The 19583-nt window shown below is 41.9% G+C and overlaps 1 protein-coding gene across 8 annotated transcripts in view; it reads left to right on the top strand.

The window, feature by feature from the left end:
- tead1b (TEA domain family member 1b) overlaps positions 1–19583 on the top strand; it is a 75062-nt gene that overhangs the window by 45554 nt on the left and 9925 nt on the right. Inside the window, exons 4-11 of one of the 8 annotated variants that reach the window (XM_053683050.1) lie at positions 5374–5438; positions 7588–7650; positions 7758–7820; positions 12993–13004; positions 14032–14166; positions 14446–14483; positions 18043–18104; positions 18197–18321. In XM_053683050.1, the coding sequence (XP_053539025.1) occupies positions 5374–5438; positions 7588–7650; positions 7758–7820; positions 12993–13004; positions 14032–14166; positions 14446–14483; positions 18043–18104; positions 18197–18321 (563 nt within the window). Of the gene's footprint in view, positions 1–5373; positions 5439–7587; positions 7651–7757; positions 7821–12113; positions 14167–14436; positions 14484–18042; positions 18105–18196; positions 18322–19583 lie in introns of those variants that run through there. The other 7 variants (XM_017478054.3, XM_017478056.3, XM_017478058.3 and 4 more) reach the window with 7 other exon arrangements.

Below are 19583 nucleotides of genomic sequence, written 5' to 3'. Positions count from 1 at the left end.
TCTGGTCTTCGATATGATATTTCGTTTGGAAACTTGAAGACATCCATCATATAATGTCAGATCTCTTTTCCGTTCAGCTTCCAAGACACAAGTACTTTCCTTTGTTTTCTTTCTAAATGGCCTCTCATCCTCACTAGTAGTGTTTCCTAGAACGCTGTTGTTCACAGGAGTAAAAGGCTTGGTATCCACTTTCAAACACACACCAACACACTCTGGCTTCCAAACCCTGCCAATGACCCTTGGAGTCTGGAGGTTGCCTGAATGCCTCCATATTGTTGGTTTAGTCCATTCTAATGCTAATGGAAGCCCAAGACCCTTGAGTCATCTATCACGCATGACAGGATAGCAGGGGTATTGTCTGGGTTTGATACCCCACAGGACAGGAACAGGACAGCCGTCTCTACTGCTTTCTTTGTGAACAAACCGAACCGACTTAATGTTCCTGCACTAACGTGTCTGGATTCACAGTACACGTACATTCTAGACAATTAATGTAATGTCCTATTTTACAAACTACCAAGTAAGTGCAACCTTGACAACTCTTTTTCCATTAATGCACACATTTCACTGAGAGATCGTCTGAACACACACACACACACACACACACACACACACACACACACACACACAAAAACTGCCCATGGTCTACATCATTGTCCCAGATAATTACGCTTAGTTTATATCCAGTGGGCATGTTGAGTTTTCATGGGGGCTAATTAAGGTTAAGTACAGGCAAAATTGTGATCGTGGTTCCTCTGTCACAAGTAACACTTACCAAGTTACAACCTAATGAGAATAAACGACAGATTTGGATGTGGTGCTGAGATCAACCAGAGCTCTGCACGCTTTGAAAAACTACCTCTTGTGTCCCAGAGTGCTGTGCAAGGGGAAAAAAAAGCCACATGAAGAGATGTCTTGCATGTGTGCAAGTGCTGCTGGCTGAATCTCACCCTGTGTTAGCACAATCCAGCATGCACTGACATCATCGCTGGACCAGATGTGAGCACGGTCTTGCCTGTTAAACCAAAAGGGCTGCTACAGGAAATAAGTGCTTTGCAAAATAAGGTTACAGAGCAATGTTATTAGCAATCAAATAATGCTACAAAAATACTTGAATATGTGGTAAGTAAATGAAGATGCTGTTTATTGCTGAAGTCTTTCTCTGATTAAATCATCTCTGCTTTGCTGTGATGGCAGGGAGTAAGATGGGACCGTATTTGTGGCCACCCCCCACCCCCCACCTCCCCTGGGTGCAGAATCAATGGCAGTTTTCCTTCATCCTCTTTAAGAGGAAGACGGATATTAGCGTTGGCAATGGTGAAGAGGACTATGGCTTCTGGGAGGAAAAAAGGAGGGGTATGCCACGTGTTGCTTAATCCAGGGGACAAGTCTGTAGATCTTCTTTACCACTGATTCATTCCCAAAACACAAATCTGGAGTTTGAACAGCAGTCCTTTTAACTGGCGTGATGATGATTATGAAGTGCACAATATAACACGTTTTCTCTTTTATTTACTGTAATGATTTGCTCATTTAGTAGCACTTCAGTTTAAGACTCAGGCTCTCGGAGCAGACCTCAAATAGTGGGCGAGTCTAGACACATTAATTAAGATTACAAATTTATGCTTTGAAATAAAAGTTCAAAAACTGCTCGCACTGTGCCAGTTGGTCTGTTTGGGCAACCCTGAGAAAGAAGTAATAATAATAAATAAAAAAAAACCCAGAGGAAATAACTCACTGAGGAGTGAATTAAAAGCAGGGCAGTTGAAATCCCCCCCCTAAATGAAAGGAGTGTGATGGAACATGGTCAGAAAGTGCCACTGGAAAGTGAATATGTTGTAAATCACACTGGCCTGCACTGCAAGCAGCAGGGGGTGGAGGTTAGAAGAGCTGCGATGGGGGTAGTCAAGGGTAGCTTTGCAGACCGAGCAGCTGTGTAAACCCTACTGATTGAAGGAGGGTCTGGACAGAGGCAAGCAGGGAGGCAGGGAGGGATAAAGGGAAAGAGGGGGAACTTTTCAATAAAAGCAGTTAGCTATCCCCCCACTCAGCTGACTTCCACATCTCAGCTTCAAACCGTGCAGATAATCAGTGCTCCGCCTAGTTTCGAGGAAGGGCCTCTGCCTGCCTGGCGGCTGGATTTAAAACCACCTCCGATGCAAGCACAGAAAGCTTTGAGGTTTTCTTTCTCTGCATATGAAGGGTAAAGGCTAAGGGAGTCTCTCCACTATGGAGGGTGTCCTGAAAGCCCCTCCGCAGGGAGTAGGGAAAGGGAGGCAGTCCAGCAGCCTCGGAGAGGGGCTCAAGCTATATTTCTACTAGAAAGAGAAGTCAGCTGCTGGAGGCCAATCTGGGTGGTGGGGGTGTCTCAAGGCTCCATTGTGGGCCACTGCCGTTTGAGGGCTATTGATATGTCTCTGGACCTCCATGACTTATTCACATACAACAAGTTTTTCCCCTTACCAAAGAGGGTGGAGAAAACACTTTCACTCTCTCCCAAAAGCTCGACTCGAATCTTTGCGGTAACCTCATAAATACCTAATCCTTCCCCTGCTGTTTTAAGTGACGGGATCTCCTTTACAGGCTGACGTCCTATTCCAATTCCCCACCTGATGGATCTCAATAGGAGTTGGTTTGGTCAGGAGTTGGACAGTCCACACTGTCACTTCTAGTAGGAGGTGCTGTGTAGAGATACAACTAGCTGACTGCTAAATCTGTCTTATTAGTGAGGCTGATGCTAATATGTACGTTACAAATGAAATACACAGATGAAAGCAGCTACATTTCTTTTCCCCTGACAAGTTCCTGGAAAGCATGTAATAATAACAAGGAACAAGGCGGTGGAGTTTGTAAAAAAGTACATGTGGAAGCAATAGGGACTAACGTCAGGATGTCTACCCAAATTTGAACAGGATTAAAAACCTTCGATCTAAATTTAGATCGTCAGACCCGGACCAGCCTCGTTTGCCTTTTTTTTTACTTTTCCTTTTTTTTCGAGTACATCAAACTTTGCCACACAACTTCCTTCGGACATCAGTGAGTTTAGCGGTCATGATTAATACAGAGTTACAGAGATTACTGCGGAGCATGCCTTGTTCATCCAAAAGCCTCGTTTTAATACTTTTATTAAGAAATCTCCACGGGGCAGGGGCAACTTGGGCCACATGTAATAGCTCTACTCTCCTCTTAAATAAAACACTGGTGCTGATTAGCTTATAAGACATACAGAATTACTCCTTCTAAACTTCATGGGGGGTAGCTTGTGTGGCAGGGGATTTGGAAGCCTTGAATTTGGCCTGCTTCTTTTTTTTTTGTGTGTGTGCACTTTTCTTTGTGCCAGCGTTGTTTTGCACTGCAAACATAGGAGAGAAAGCACACTGCCCTGGTCCCGCTGAGCACGGTGGCTTTTTTTTCCCCCTCCAAGCCGGTGAAAAGAATGAATTATTCAGCAGTAAGCATGCTTACAGCTGGCCGATTGTGAGCTTTGATCTAGGAATGGGGCGTCTGCATGAATGGGCCTTATTGTCATGTTATGTGTACACAGTGTGTGAATTATTGAAAGTGGCGAGGGCCCCGGCTTCATCTGGGAGAGATTACAGTGCAGGCATGCTGGGGTGGCGGGCTGGAGCTGCAGATCTCCCAGATGCTGTTTATTTGTTCTTGGGTCACATGACTGTTGGTACAGCCTTAACGAAGAAGTAGGCAAGACCGCCTCCACACTTTGACTCATCCAAAACGCTCTCAAACACACATGGGCCTGAGGCAAGGCAGCAGTGCGCACCTGTCGGGTGGGGCCTTAAGTGGCATGTTTTTTTTTTCGTTTTTTTTTGTTTTTTGTGGGGGTTTTTTTCTTCTCATTATTATTTTGGTTGTCTTTACCCGAAAGCTAATTCCGACTTTGTGAGCATATAAACACTGAAAATGAGTCCTGAGGTGTATAGTGTCCAAATGCCACAATTTGCAGAAGCTTTTATATCATTTTAAACTGCTTTAGATCTGTTAGTTGTATTAATATTTAATGTCTCATTGATCGAAGGCTATTTGTTAAGCAAAGAGCATAGCTGCGGAGTGTGTGACTGTCAATACTTGATGGAAAGGTGGTCGTTCTTTAGCTGGCGAAGGACAGTGCCCACACTCACACACAGACACAGAGTGAGCTTCTTTTTCACGCGACAGGTGTGTAATGGCAGAAGCTCAAGAGGCATTACCCGGCCCTGCTGGCTTTCATCTAGCCCACCTGAACACAGCGAGCTCACCCTGTGCACAGCAGGCAGAGGCTGCAGCCTGCTCGTGTATGTGTGTGTGTGTGTGTGTGTGTGCCCTCATTTCACACACACTAGCATTGGCACAGCCAGCAGCATCTCCCGTACTGAAGTCTAGTCTATACTCTATATTCCATATATATGATCAATCCTCCCTTTCTCTGTGTCTCTAATATCTCTGGTCTGAGTGGCCTTCAGGTAAATAAATAATTGGGATAAATGCACGTTATTAGCCGCAACAGAGAATCTGCTACAGTTCCGAGCTGGTTCATGTTCACCTAAGGATGCTGATATATTGATCGGCTCTGCTGCAGTATTTTTTCAAGTACTCGATACGCTGAAATACTTTTTTTTTTTTTTGCCGGGTCCACCATTTGACGACCCCAGATCTAGACTATTTACAGCACAGGCTCCAAAAACAGCGTAATAGTTTAATGTTCAAATAAAAACTTGCACCCCACATTCACACTGTGTCTGTTTATAGAAACTGGTTATCTTACACTGGCCCAGATTTAAAATCGAAAACAACAGTTCTATGGCAACCATCGGATCCAGCTGGACACGTAATTAGAGCGGCTCCGTACCTATAATTTGCGTAATAGTTTTGAGGTGGCGGCATGTTATTAACATATGAAAAGGCTAAGCAGGGGTCATTGTGCCTCGCATGGGCAATTAGGGGTGAGCCGAGGGCAGAAGAATGTTTGGAGCTGCCATTAATTGGAAATCACTACAAAGCCATGCTTTAATTATAATTTAGCGAGAACAGCACTGCGTTAAATGGACATATTTCCTTTGCCATTATGGGCTGTAACAGTATGAATGTCGGGATCTGTTTCCTTTCACGACGTGAGGCTTTGGAGAAATTGGCCTTAAATTAGATTAATTTGAAAGGCTATAGAGTCACACGGCTTTTTTCATGCTAATACCATGTGTGTCGTGCGTTTGCATTTAAATGACACGTGTTTGTTTGCTCGGCGGACAGAAAACAGCCCCGTGCGCTGGGCCTAATGAAGAATATACACAGCGAGGCTGAACACAGAGACCGGAATCTGATCATGAACGTGAAGATCGGCCGCAGATATGTCATCTTCTCACGTTCTTTCGCTTTCAGGTCGGAACGAGCTGATCGCCAGATACATCAAACTGCGCACTGGGAAGACGAGGACGAGGAAGCAGGTAAGAAGCAGCGGTGAGCGTGCCTGCCTGCTGCCTGAGCTTCTGCATAAAAGATTATGGAACAGATTCTAGTACCCAGCCAACACACACACACACACTTACTGAACACACATACCGTTATATATCCTTATAAATAGACTCACATAGCATTTAGATGTAAAATAAACATTTTCTTCACACACACACAAACACTAGCATGGAGCTTTGCTGCATGCCCTGGCTGGGAGTAAATGGACTGATGTGACCTTGGAAGTGGAGCACTATGCAGAGACTCCTCCAGTAGGCTTTTTTTTATCCAGCTGCATGACGGCACAACGCTGAACTGGGGCTCTGGCCAACACACACACACACACACACACACACACACACATACTCAAAGACCATATAGAAAGAAATAAATCTCTCTCACAGTGGAAAAAATAGTCACCCCACACACCTATTTAGTCAGCCAGTACGTTTACATGGACAACAATAAACCGATTAAGATGATAGTCTGATTAAGAAACTAGCATGTAAACAGCGATTATTGATGACCTTAATCCGACTAAAGTCATTCTCGAAGTAAACACAAATGGAATTAAGACGTGTGGAATATTCCTGTTTTAGTCACATTATCGACGTGCATTACAGACATGTACACACCTTAATCACACTATTAACGTCGTGTGGGAGTTTTCACCGCATTGTGCGACAGGACACGTACACACACGGCAATGCTCAACTGTTTGACGAGAAACGAGAGCACGGCTGCGTCCCAAACCGCGTACTTACTTACTATATAGTAGGTGAAATACATGTACACAATATTGTCTTATTCAGAATAATTAGATTATTGCTGTCCATGTAAACGTAGTCATTGATTCAGTCTTGATAGAGTTCAGTTACACGTATAATAGTGTTCTACATAGTGCACATGGTTCTCTAGTGTAGGGAACAAGTAGTGAGGAGACACATCCCCTACATTGGGTTGTAACTTCTTAAGCTACAAACTCGTGATTTAAAATAGCTAAGCTACAGCCAAGCTAGCCGTTTGATGAATCAGCTAGCGACACTACTAACGACTAAGAAAAAGTAGTTAACTACACTGAACCTACTTTGCCAAACTGAAGAAAATCAGCGGTGACATTTTCATTTCATTGCGCAGCTACTTTGGAGCAAGTGGAGCATGTCCAGGACACTCCAAGATGCGCTCTTTTCTGTCGGCCCCCACCCAAATCAAACCAAAGCCATGTATTAGGCGGGTTTAAAACACAGAACAACTTTGTTTCTCGTAGCGATGAGCAATCCGCTGATTCTATTTCGGTTAAGACTCAATAAATAGCTGGAATACAAATGCAAATCAAGACCTGATACTGTGACACCTGATGTGAACTAGCTTACAAGCAGCTAGCTAACGATCCGACTAGCTGTTTTAGACGGCATTTTCAAATCGCTTATTAATTCAGAGACCCTTGCCTTTTGATTGAGAAGGTCCATTTTTAGGCATTCAAATATGAAACAACTTATTTTTCTTCGTAGATTATGTTTAATGGTTTAAAATGTCATTTTCATGTGTACTTCAAGCTAAGAGCAAGGTAACAGCATTGCAACAATGTGCTAACATGGCCACAATTACATCCTAATTTGATTTGCATAAGCTCCATCTTAACTGAAGTGATTGTTGTAATTAAATTGGAAAGGTCAAAGGAGCACTTGCACCACTCAGATATGTGCAAGTGACTTTGTGGCGTTGGAGTGTTGATTGGCAGCCATTATTAGCATGCCAACCCCCCCCCCCCCCCCCCCCTTTCCTCTGGACCTCCCGAATCACAGTGACACAGCGCTTAGCAGAAGTGCAAGCTACACAGGCCGCTAGGTAAAGCGCTCAGTCCCCAAAGGCCACTAGACATGCCCATTCTCATTCAGCGTGCAGCTGAGCACATCTGCTGTTTCTTAATGTGCTTAAGGAGCCTGCATCCTCTTTAATCAGCTCACTTAAGAGCCGAGGGCGAGCCAAGCCGGTGCTGCTGGTGGCTTCGAGCTTGGGCCGCGCTTCTCCTCTTTCCTAGTAAGCCCTGCTGCTAAATCCTTCCTTGAGTGTTCTTACGGTGAAAAAAAAAAATTGTAATTACTTTTCTGTATTCTTTTGTTTTTCTTTCAAAAAATGGAGGTGTCTAGTCACATACAGGTCTTAGCAAGAAAGAAAGTTCGTGAAATCCAAGCCGCCATCAAGGTAGGTCTGACTCCGCCCCCCGTCGCGGGGGTGGGGGGTTCTCATCACTATGGTTACAGGCTGTGTTTTTCCTTTGTCTTCCCTCCCCCCGCTCCCTGACCCCACAGGTGTCTAGTCACATTCAGGTTCTTGCCCGGCGGAAATCTCGCGAGTTTCATTCCAAGCTAAAGGTATGCGCTTTTCTGCTTTTGGCCCTGTGGTTGCCACGCCGTCTTCCTGTTTTGTACGTTGGCCCGGGTTTTCCTGTAACCTATAAGCTTTTCGCCTGTCAGCCTGTGCATGCTTTAGCATGTATAATTCACCTCTTCCACCTTCTCTTTACCTCTTTCCCTCACACACACACTTTGTCTGTTACACCGTTTGGTGGTTAGCATCTCTCTCTCTTTTTTTTTTTTAAATGACTGTTTATGCTGCTGTGCCTTCATTGACCACTAAGTGCATCTGCTTTGAAGCTACCTAACCCTTGGGACCTCTTTGTAGTGCGAGTATAGTTCGAGTGCCTTTATTATTAGCTTATAAAGCCGACCTGAATAGAGAGCAGGCAGTGTGGGTGGGGGGGGGGGGGGGGGGAATCCAGCACACTGGATTATTCTTTCATCTAAATTTGGGGCGAGGAACATATTTATAGCTTACAAACATAATTAAAGAAATCAAAGCTGATGACTCTTAGCGTATATAGAATGCATGACCTTGCATGTGAGTGTGAAACGTTCTGGAGTGCATCGAGATTGAGATGTTGAGTTGGAGGCATGCTGGCAGAGCGCTCGGGCTGGCCGCGAGCTGCCGAGGACAGAAGTCAGACGGTCAGCAGTTAAGCTTAACCTCACGCTCGTGGGCGTGACCTTTGCAAGCCGAGGCAGGGTTTTCGGTGCACACTCGCCTTCTTGCCTGTGCTGTAATGAAGTCATCCTTTTTTTTCCCCCCTCCCCAACTCTCTGTGGAGAGATCGGGCCTAAAGATGGACCATTAGAGCCATTCGCATGCTTAACGTGAGGTTCTCGCGGGCACTCTCTCTCTCTCTTTCTCGCTCTTGCTCTCTTTGTCCTCTTTTCCTGGCTGTCAAATGCTTACCTCATGCTGCATTAATGAAACTATTGAAATCCCCCTCCCCCATACCCCCCCACAACATCACACACACACACACACGCACACGCACACACACGCCCTTCATACTTCATCCCATCCGATTTTTCTCTAAAGGCCACCTCTGATTTTTTTTAAAGCCTTTTGTACGATGTATAATCTAATCATAAAGTGACCTGTTATTTAAGGGGTCACCTTTGAACGTTGGTGACCTTGAAGTTTGTCAGCCTTCTTTCTGACTTTTATTCCACCCTGTCATTCTTTCTCTCTCTTTCTCCACCTTTTCTTTCTCTCTCGACTCTCCCTGTAAAGAGATGACAAACTCTTTTGCCCGGCACACTTTTCCACAGTTCCCAGTTTACTCAGAAGGATTAATGACCCTTCATTTGTGTCCCTGTATGAGTGTGTGCATGAGTGCCTCTCTCTCTCTCTGTCTTTCTGTGTGTATGTGTTTCTCCACCGTGAATGGCTGATCTTTCAGGGCCACCGGCGGCTGCTGACTAGAAGCAGTGCGCCTTTTGTACGGCTTTCTGTCTCCTCTCATCTAAAGCAAATTAGAAGCAGGGAAGAATTCGAGCCGGCTCCCGGTGCATTAGAGTAAACCGTCCCGGCGTCCCTTTATCCGAGACATGTTGAGTGAAATGACGGTCATTATGGCGCTGCTCTCGGGGGATAGTTTGCAATGAAAGGTGGCCACAATGATCTGAAGCCCCCATATCATCAGCTGCAAATCTTCCTTTAAGATGGCTCAGCTCATGACTTTTAGGCTGATCCTGAATGTTCTATGATGTTTGAGTTAAACCTCAGTATTGATCTAAATTCAGTTACACTACGGTTCAAAAGTCTGGTGTCTGCCAAGAGTCGGCTACTAAGAACGATTCTCGTTTCATCAGTTATGAAAAGCTGCTAAACATGATTACATCATTCATCACTGTGGGAAAGAAACATGCATTTCCTAATAACTAGTGATGAGTAATGTGTAGAGGAGTGTTCTGATTCATCAGCAGGTCTTAGTCGTTACAAAATCATTGTTAACAAATATTGTTAGAATCCTACATGTTATGATTTGTATGAAATGTGTAGCAAAGGAGCATTTTTTTCCCCAAAAAAATTGAAGGTTCATGATATACAGTTGAGTGTTGAAATGTTTACATCCCCCCCTTGTATTTTTCTGATCTAATTTACAATGTCGTCAAGAGACCTTCAAAAGATTAACTCAAGGCCTGTGGGCCAAAACACGTTTCGTTTGGCCCATGAGAACTTAAAGGGATAGTTTACCCGAAAACGAAAATTCTGCCATCATTTACTCATCCCCGTGTCGTTCCAAACCCGTAAGACTTTCGTTCATCTTCAGAACACAAATGAAGATATGTTTAATGAAACCTGGGAGATTTCTGTCCCTCTGTTTACAGTCCAAGTAACCAAAGATTTCAAGCTCCAAAAAGTTCATAAAGGCATCGTAAAAGTAATCCATGTGACGCCAGTGGTTTAAAATAAGAAGTCGTTATACACAAAATATCTCCACTTCTGCATAGATCGCCGATGCGCGTCCACGAAAGAACCATATGTGTTGTGTTGCCGTGGGAATGGACAAAAAAAATGCAAGTCCTCCTTTATGTGCAAATCTGCAGACATCTTTGTTACAAAGATTGTGCTATGTGACTCAGTTTGTGTACAGCGTCCCTCTTCCTCTGCTGTGGGTCCCGTTGTATCATGAGAATGTCCGGAAATCTATGCGGAAGTGAAGGTATTTTGTGAATAAAGACTTATTTTTAGTTTTTTTGCGCACACAAAGCATCTCATATCACTTCATAAAATTAAACCACTGGAGTCACATGGATCGCTTTTACGATGCCTTTATGAACTTTTTGGAGCTTGAAAGCTTTGTTTACTTGGACTGTAAACGGAAGGACAGAAATCTCCCAGGTTTCATTAAACATATCTTCATTTGTGTTCCGAAGAAGAATGACAGTCTTACGGGTATGGAACGACATGAGGGTGAGTAAATGATGACAGAATGTTCATTTTCGGGTAAACTATCTCTTTAAATAAGGAAAATATTCAAACATAGTGACTACTATTCACCATTACCACACTTTCTAAAATGAACAGAAACCTATAGCATAGAGCGCATGGCTTCGCATCTCACAGTGATGAAACTCTGCTGGAAGTTGACGTCTGTCCGCTGCTTTTGATGCAAGTATTACAGACAAGTGTCTAAAAATGATTCAGAAATGCGTCAGTCTTTAGTGTGATTCAGTAATCGACTCCAAATCCAAAAATATATCGCCCAGTGTAGAGACCTACAACTCTGCTGAAAAAAAACAAAAGTTGATGGAGCTTGAAGACAAGCGATGGGAGACTGAGGACATGTATGTAGCAAAGACAAAAAGATTTAATCAGTTATAAAACATTTAATCTGCCTAATAATCAGTCCCTCCAGGATTTTGGGATTGCAGAAATTAACATTACTGCAGATTTTCTGCAGATTTGGGCCAAAATGTGTCATGTGACATCATCACAACAGGCATTCAGCCAAACAAAGCCCTCTTCAGTTCACTTGCATCGAACATGAGTACAGCTAAAAGGTCTCCATTTACCAACAAACATCAATTTAAGTAGTTTTACGGAAAAAAAAGCACATACAACTCACATCACAGATTTTGAAAAAAGCTGCAGGAAATTCAAGCATTTTTGGTCGCAATAATCACACACAAAAACTCAGCGATGGACCCAATAGTGCACAGTAGTTTCTGTTAGTCCTTCTTTTAGCTACTGTTGAATTGTACTATTCTACATTCAGAGCCAGTTATTGGTGTTCAAGGGGGTGATGTGGCCCACACAGAATGTGTTTGATACCCCTGCATTACAACATGGCCTGATGAAGATGACTAATGAAGTACTAAAGTAAACTTAAAGCATGAAAACTGGTCATACTCTCACATGGTTTAATGTAATAGTTGAGTTTAGGGTCAGTGGGAATCAGGAAAACAGCTGTCACATGACTTATTGACCTTGCACGTGCTGAACAAGGGTTTAATAAGACACTAACATGTAGATACAAAGACCAAAGACACTTCCAAAAAGTGGAAGGAAAATTATTCCTATATTTAATCCTATATATAATTAAGGGGGGAAAATCCCATGGAGATTGCACTATTAATATCTTAATATATTATGGTAACTATGACAATAAATATCAGTAAAACCATATATGTATATATGTGTGTGTGTGTGTATATATATATATATATATATATATATATATATATATATATATATATATATATATATATATACTCACTCTCCTATATATATATATATATATATATATATATATATATATATATATATATATATATATACTCGCCGCTCTCCTCTGACCTCTCCCATCAACAAGGCATTTCCACTGCGGAACGTCCGCTAAGCGGATGTTTTTTATTTTTCAGTCTCTAGAGTAAAGGTCGACCAATAGTGGATTTTACCGACACTGATAACTAAAGTTTCAAACGATTAATCAACCGATAGATTTTTAAAACCGATACTGAATGAAAACATCACACAGTAAAATAATGCTGAACTGAATTACAAAAATAAACAGTACTGACTGTAACATGAAAATGTACTGTACTCTTTTTTCCAAATGAAATTAATATATATTAATATATTAGCTATTAACAAATATTCAAGTAAATTAAAGTTATACTTGCAAACTGAACCAAAAAGCAACACTTCAAATAGCAAATAAAAATAGAGACATCCAAAATGAATCAAAAAACACTTCAAATAATAACAACAAAATCTGTCAGTGATTTTTATTCGCCTCTAGAGGCCGCTCTCGTACTGTGGACAGTGGACAGTGGTGCTTTCTCTGCCGCTCCCGCAACCAGGAAAAACTATCGGTGTGGATATTTGCTGATAGCTAATGAGTCATCCTCTACTCTAGAGTCAGCCTCTACTCTAGAGCTTTCTGTGTAAATTCTAGAGATTGTTGTTTGTGAAAATCCCAGGATATCAAATGAGTCTATATTGTTGTTATCAAGGGGTGAGCAAACTTTTGCCCTCGTGAATTATAAAAGAACAATTCTTGGTAGGCGACAGACTTTTTGGACCCTATGGTGATCTGCGGTTGGTTGATTTACTAAAATGATGACGAACCAGCCGTTGTTAAACATGACTGCGCATGTCCGTGCTGTGTGCTGATAGGAGCAGTGTGTGAAGTGTACGATTACAATGAAGCCTTGTCTGTTTCTGTTTAGGTGACGAGCATGGTAAGTACTTTGTCTTGAGTGTTCTTGTCTTGTGTTCTGCTTTTTGCGTGTCTGCTTCTTCTCCAGGCCACACACACACACACACACACACACACACACACACACACACACACAACACACAGCTCTTCCAGCATGTTCACCTCCAGCTCACGCCCACCACCTCAACTCGGTCACAGCTGCACTGGCCTGCTAGCATTCAACTCTGTCTGCTTCTCCAGAGTTATTATCTGCGAGCTCTTTGTGCTTTTTCAACATTGCACGGAGCAATGTTGTTTTTTTTTTTTTTTAACTTTAATAAGACCATGTTGGCGTAAGGAAGGATGTCTTTTGTATCCTTTGTGCACTCGCAGGTCTGCGCCCGGCTCTTGGAGCTTGTTAATTAACCTTTGCCACATTGATGTGCACAAAATTGTAAGCATGCCTTGAATCGAAGACAAACCTGAATGTCTATGTGCAGGGTTAGCCGTTAGCCTCATCAGGAAGATTAAAGCTCGAGTTAATGAGTCAGTATATAAAGGAGAAAGACTCCACAGTGTCCTCCACACCTGCATTCACCATTAGCTTTGTGTTGTTGACTCCGTTCGGTAGCCTTGATGGCTCAATGTAGTGGGAAAATGTAACACTGGAGAAAAGAAGGTTATTATTGCTTACTTTTTACTTGCTAAAGACATTTTATTTGTCAGAGAGGGACACTTCTGGTGATAACGCTAACACACAGGTCAATATGTGTATGGACGGATACACTACTTCACCTGTTTGGGTAATGAATGCGAGTTTAAGAATACGAAAGACGTTCTTCTGAGCGCACGGCAGTCGCACAAAAACTTATTTTAATCAATCGCCGGGTCTGATTCTGGTGCACGTTCCTTTCCAAAGTTAATGTTTTCATGGCCATGGACCGATGCACTTTATAGCTCCTTTGCTTGTCTGGCTTGGTCGTCGTATCATACATTGAGCGCACATCTTTTCCTTCTACTGCTGGACTTCTTTTGCCATCCTCTTTGAATCCTGAACACTTTTTATACAGGATCAGACCGTGAAGGACAAAGCCCTCCAGAGCATGGCATCCATGTCCTCAGCACAGATCGTCTCCGCCACGGCTATCCACAACAAGCTGGGCCTGCCAGGCATCCCTCGACCCGCCTTCCCCGGAGCGGCTGGGGTAAGAAAGCCCAATCCCATTACACACACATACACACACACACACACGCACACACTCACTCAGCATGCCCACATCTACTGCACACATCCACATCTGATAAGGACACCACTGCTGTAGTCCAGATAACAGACCAGCATGGCACATAGTACACCTGGGTTTACAGGAAGTGGGCTAACACTCAGATCCTCCGAGTATCACAGGCCTGCAGAAAGTGTGTGTGAGTGCGGATAGGCTTTGCTTTGTTGTCTATTTATGTATCTAATTCTCTAGTTTTGGCAGGGCATGATATCCACGGGACAGCCAGGATCCTCACAAGAGTGAGTATATCTGCATTTCTGTTCTTTTTCCCTTTTTCCCCCCAGCATCCTTCCATCTGTCTATCTTTCTACCTCTAATTAAACTGCATTCACACTCTCACATGCTTCTAATTGTTTATCTTTGCGTTTTTCCTGCTTCTGGTAATTTGTGTCAATCATCATTCCCTAATTCTCCATCTGGGTATTATAAAGTATTATCTCATCTTATCTTATCTTATTTTATCACTTCTTTTAACATCCCCACATACCCCATAATACAGAGGTGACCGTATTTAAACGTTTAGTCATTGCATTTATGATTTTTGACCCCTTGTTATGCTGATACAAAACGTGCCTGAAAACTCCACTTTTCTGCATTCTCAGCCGAAACAGCACAGACAAAATGCTAATAAAATTCACGTGTCGGAAAAGCCAGTTGACTGAAGGGGAAAGGACGCAGGACGCAATCCGCTGCGTTTGAAAATTCAAGTTTGGTGAACACTGACCTGTGAATTCATATCTCATGAAGACGTGTGAGCAGTAGAATATTCCATTCAGGTCACGGCGTGACCTCTTCAGAAAATCCAAGATGGAGGAAGCACCGATTATAGCGATACCTATAACGCCATCCCGTTTTATACAACACAGCTTTAAAAGTATATAAAATCAGTATCAAAATATAAAATATATAAAATATAAAATCAGTATCAAAAGAGAAATTGCTTGGATTGCGGTGTCACTGCATATCAGACGCATATCCGGTTACCTCCCATTATCACGGGGAAGAAATTTCGCTTGCTGAAAGTCTAGTGTGACTGCCGCTTTAGGCATGAGACAGAATATTGCGGTCTTGAATATCGCAATACAAAATATGTTGTATTTGAGACAAATTTGGTGCTCACATGGTGTATCTCACTATTTCAGTTTAATATTCAGTATGAGTTCTATCTCTACTTAGACACTAGGTGGCAGCACCAGAGGTAGTAGCATACAGAGCACAAAGTTTGCAAGTGAGAACATAACCACCTCGGAGCATACTTAATTAGTAGTCCAAAAAGTTAAGCTAATCAAAAGGAAGCATTATGGTACATGTGTCAAATGCAAGGCCCGCAGCCTCATTTCAAACGACCCATAGTATACCAATGCTAACTTTTTCACACCATCCAGAATTCAATGTAGAGCTGTAGCATAGCCATCCAGTTACTATATATATATATATATATATATATATATATATATATATATATATATATATATATATGTGCGCACACACGCACACACACACACACACACACACACACTCCGTTTTCAACTGCGGCTGGCTTGAAGCACAGGTTAAAATCAATGCCCGTGCTGTGCTTCATGTAAGTCACACTCGCCTCTAAAATGATTCAGAAGTACGTCGTGTGTTGTGCTGGCAGTGGTATATCCAGAAACTAATTTCACAAGAATGGATAAATATACAAAATAAGATCATGATTGTTTTTGTCATCTTTACAATTAAACTGCTAACTATGACATGCTTGTGCATTTCAAGTGGATATCAGAAAGGAGTAGCGGTGATGACACAAATTTGTTATTTAGCTAAAGCCGGATGCACACTGTGTGATTTTTAATAGTCCTTTGCAACTGTTGTTTGTCAGACTGTACGAACATGATCCCCGCTGTAAGCCGTGTCACTCTGTAGTCTCAGTTATCATTAATGTCAGACTGTACGACAGTCAAGACACAAAAAACGGACGAACGCAAGAAGACTCGTACGGAGTAGGAGAAGCCACACTACAGGACTGTACCTCAAATCGGAGGAAAAATTTGATCGCAATGGCCATTTTAATTGGCTGTCAGGGAACATGTCAAACTAGCAATCAAAGACTACAGATTTTAGCCTAGGATTATAGGAATCTTTTAACCAAACAAGCTTTCTATATTTAAAATGTTACCATGAAATACATTTATGACAATGAAAAAGATTAAAATATTATACTACTACTACTAATAATAATAATAATAAATATAGCTGCAAGCAGAAATTATGGGACCAAGCACGACAGACGCAATGTAAGGAGATAAGCAAGCATGATTTTAGCAAGGTCATGATTTTATAACAAACCGTTCAGAAGTTATAAGCAAAAAATGTACCTTTTTCACATCTCATGAACACTAAGTGGAGCTGTTCCGAAACTGTGCAAGTACCCTCATCTTATGATGCCCATGACATATATTAAGTTTGGTGTGAATTTGATGAACAGTCTAGGAGAAGTTTAAAAAAGTTTTTTTTTTTTTTTTTTTCAAAATTCAAAATGGCGGACAGCAAGTTCGGCCGACCATGGCCTAATTGGTATCACTGTATCATGACAATGGGTAAAAGTAATCAAAAGCGATTAGCATTTTTTGACATGGCGTTATAATTGTTAACCACAAGGTGGCGCCGTCCTGAAATTTTTTGAGTACTTTTGGGACATGGTCCTGATGACACCTACCGATTTTTGTATCAATACACGAAGTCACTCATAAAGTTCAGAATGGCTTAAATGGCTATTTAAGCATATGAAAATGTAACACCAAAAGACTTGGTATGACCCACTGAATCTGTAGAGACCAGGTTCAGGATTTTAGGACAAACCATTTATAAGTTATAATCAAAAATGTGCTTTTTTTCATATCTCATGACCACTACGTGGCGCTGTTCTGATTCGTTTGCGCATTGTTCAGGAACCGTTTGGTCTATCAAAAAGGTTTTGATAATGTTTTGCCAGCATAGTCTGAAGATGATCTCTTTCAAATTTTGTGAAAATCGGATGAAAGGTCTACAGTTCGAAAGAGTAGGTTTTTCAGAAAATTCGAAATGGCGGAAAATCTAGTCTGGCGGAAATTAAAACCATGGAGGTCTGTTCGACTGATAATTTTGTTTCTAGCATTTACGGATCAAAAGCATGAACATGAGTGCAAGTTTGAGCTGTTGGTGGCACTAGAGGGTTTGAGATAGACACTCCAAAATACTCTGGTTAAGTTTGAGACTGTCCTCTATCTGTGTACCAAATTTCATAACTTTCCCGCAAGCGGTACTATGGGCCACTTAGGCTCAAGAACAGAAGAAGAAGAATATAGAACACTAATGAAAACAATAGGTGCCTACGCACCTTTGGTGCTTTGCGCATAATAATAATAATAATAATAATAATAATGGAAAATTACACATTGTATCATACATCTTGATCTACTTTTCTTAGAATACAAAGGATTAATATTTCAGGAATTCAATTTGTTTTCATACTAAATAAATTTGTCGATATCATGAAGCCTGTATCAGGATATGTCTTGTATCGTGGCTTTAGTGTATCATCTCGTATCTAGTGAAAGTGGATATTTTGGCTTTGTGAGCCAATATAAAACAAGAAAACGTGACCCCTTTGCCGGGTAAAAAAAGGCGGAGCTGTATCCCATGCATTCCATGGTCTGCTTATATTTTGTATATTAGTGTGTGTGTTTTTCCTTTCTTTGGTTCACACAAGAGGAGAGCAGAGGCAGAGCAAAACCTTCAGAGTTCTGTGTCTTGAACGTTCCTTTTCCTCTGTTTTAGCATCAAGCCGTTTGCGCAGCAGGCCTACCCCATACAGCCCACCGTCACAACAGCAATTTCAAGTATGTCATATTTTGTATTTCTTTTTAATTCAGGTGGGTCATAAAGTGAGCACTATATCTAAATGCTAACCTCTATATGTGTGTTTGAGCAGGTTACGAGTCCACAGCAGCACCAGCACCCACAGTACCAGCGTGGCAGGGCCGCTCCATCGGCACCAGCAAGCTCAGGCTGGTTGAATTCTCGGCTTTCCTGGAGCAGCAGAGGGAGCCGGAATCAGTGAGTCATATCACTCAAGGACGGGTTCTTCTGAAGTGCTTCTGAGGATGATTCAATGTCTGGAACACTCAGAACAATAGAATTTTATACACCAGCTGAGAGATACAGAACCCTACGAAACTGATACAACACTAAACAAAATTACAAGACAGAACTACACAAAAAACATCAGACAACACAAGAAACTGACAAAACAAAAACATCAGACAACACACGAAACTCTGACAAAACAAAACATATCAGACAACACACGAAACTCTGACAAAACAAAAACAAACATCAGACAACACAAGATACTCTGACAAAACAAAAACATCAGACAACACAAGAAACTGACAAAACAAAAACATCAGACAACACACGAAACTCTGACAAAACAAAAAAAACCATCAGACAACACAATAAACTCTGACAAAACAAAAACAAACATCAGACAACACAAGATACTCTGACAAAACAAAAACATCAGACAACACAAGATACTCTGACAAAACAAAAACATCAGACAACACGATACTCTAACAAAACAAAAACATCAGACAACACAAGATACTCTGACAAAACAAAAACATCAGACAACACAAGATACTCTGACAAAACAAAAACATCAGACAAGATACTAACAAAACAAAAACATCAGACAACACAAGCTCTGAACACAAAAATAATCAGACAAAAAACTTTTGCAATAAATAACTTGGAAAATGCCAAATTTAATGCAGAATTTGATTAAATTCATTGTATGTCCAAAAGTTTGTGCACCCCTGACCATTCACACCCATATGTACTTTTTGAACGTCCCATTCCAGATTTATTCCCCCTTTGCTATCATAACAACCTCCATACTTCTGGGAAGGCTTTCCACTAGATTTTGGAGTGTGGCTTGTGGTCATTCAGTAACAAGAGCATTAGTGAGATCAGGCGCTGATGTGTGAGGAGGTCTGGGGTGCAGCCGACGTTCCAGTTCATCCCAAAGGTGTTCAGTGGGGTTGAGGTCAGGGCTCTGTGCAGGACACTCCAGTTCTTCCATTCCAGCCTTGGCCAACCATGTCTTCATGGAGCTCGCTTTGTGCACAGGGGCACTGTCATGCTGGAACAGGTTCGGGCCTCTTCTGCTGCGTCCGAGGTGAAGTTGCAACGTGTAATTCACCGTTCACTGTAAACGCTACCTGAACTTCCAACCATTTACTGAGTGACGCCACATCATGACAAAGAAAACAAAACACACGCTTTCGTTCACCCCTCCATGTTTTTTTCCCCAC

Source organism: Ictalurus punctatus, chromosome 10 (assembly GCF_001660625.3).
Source record: "Ictalurus punctatus breed USDA103 chromosome 10, Coco_2.0, whole genome shotgun sequence".
NCBI lineage: Eukaryota > Metazoa > Chordata > Actinopteri > Siluriformes > Ictaluridae > Ictalurus > Ictalurus punctatus.
Note: the sequence above shows the minus strand (reverse complement) of the source record. Positions and strands in the feature narration are given on the sequence as shown.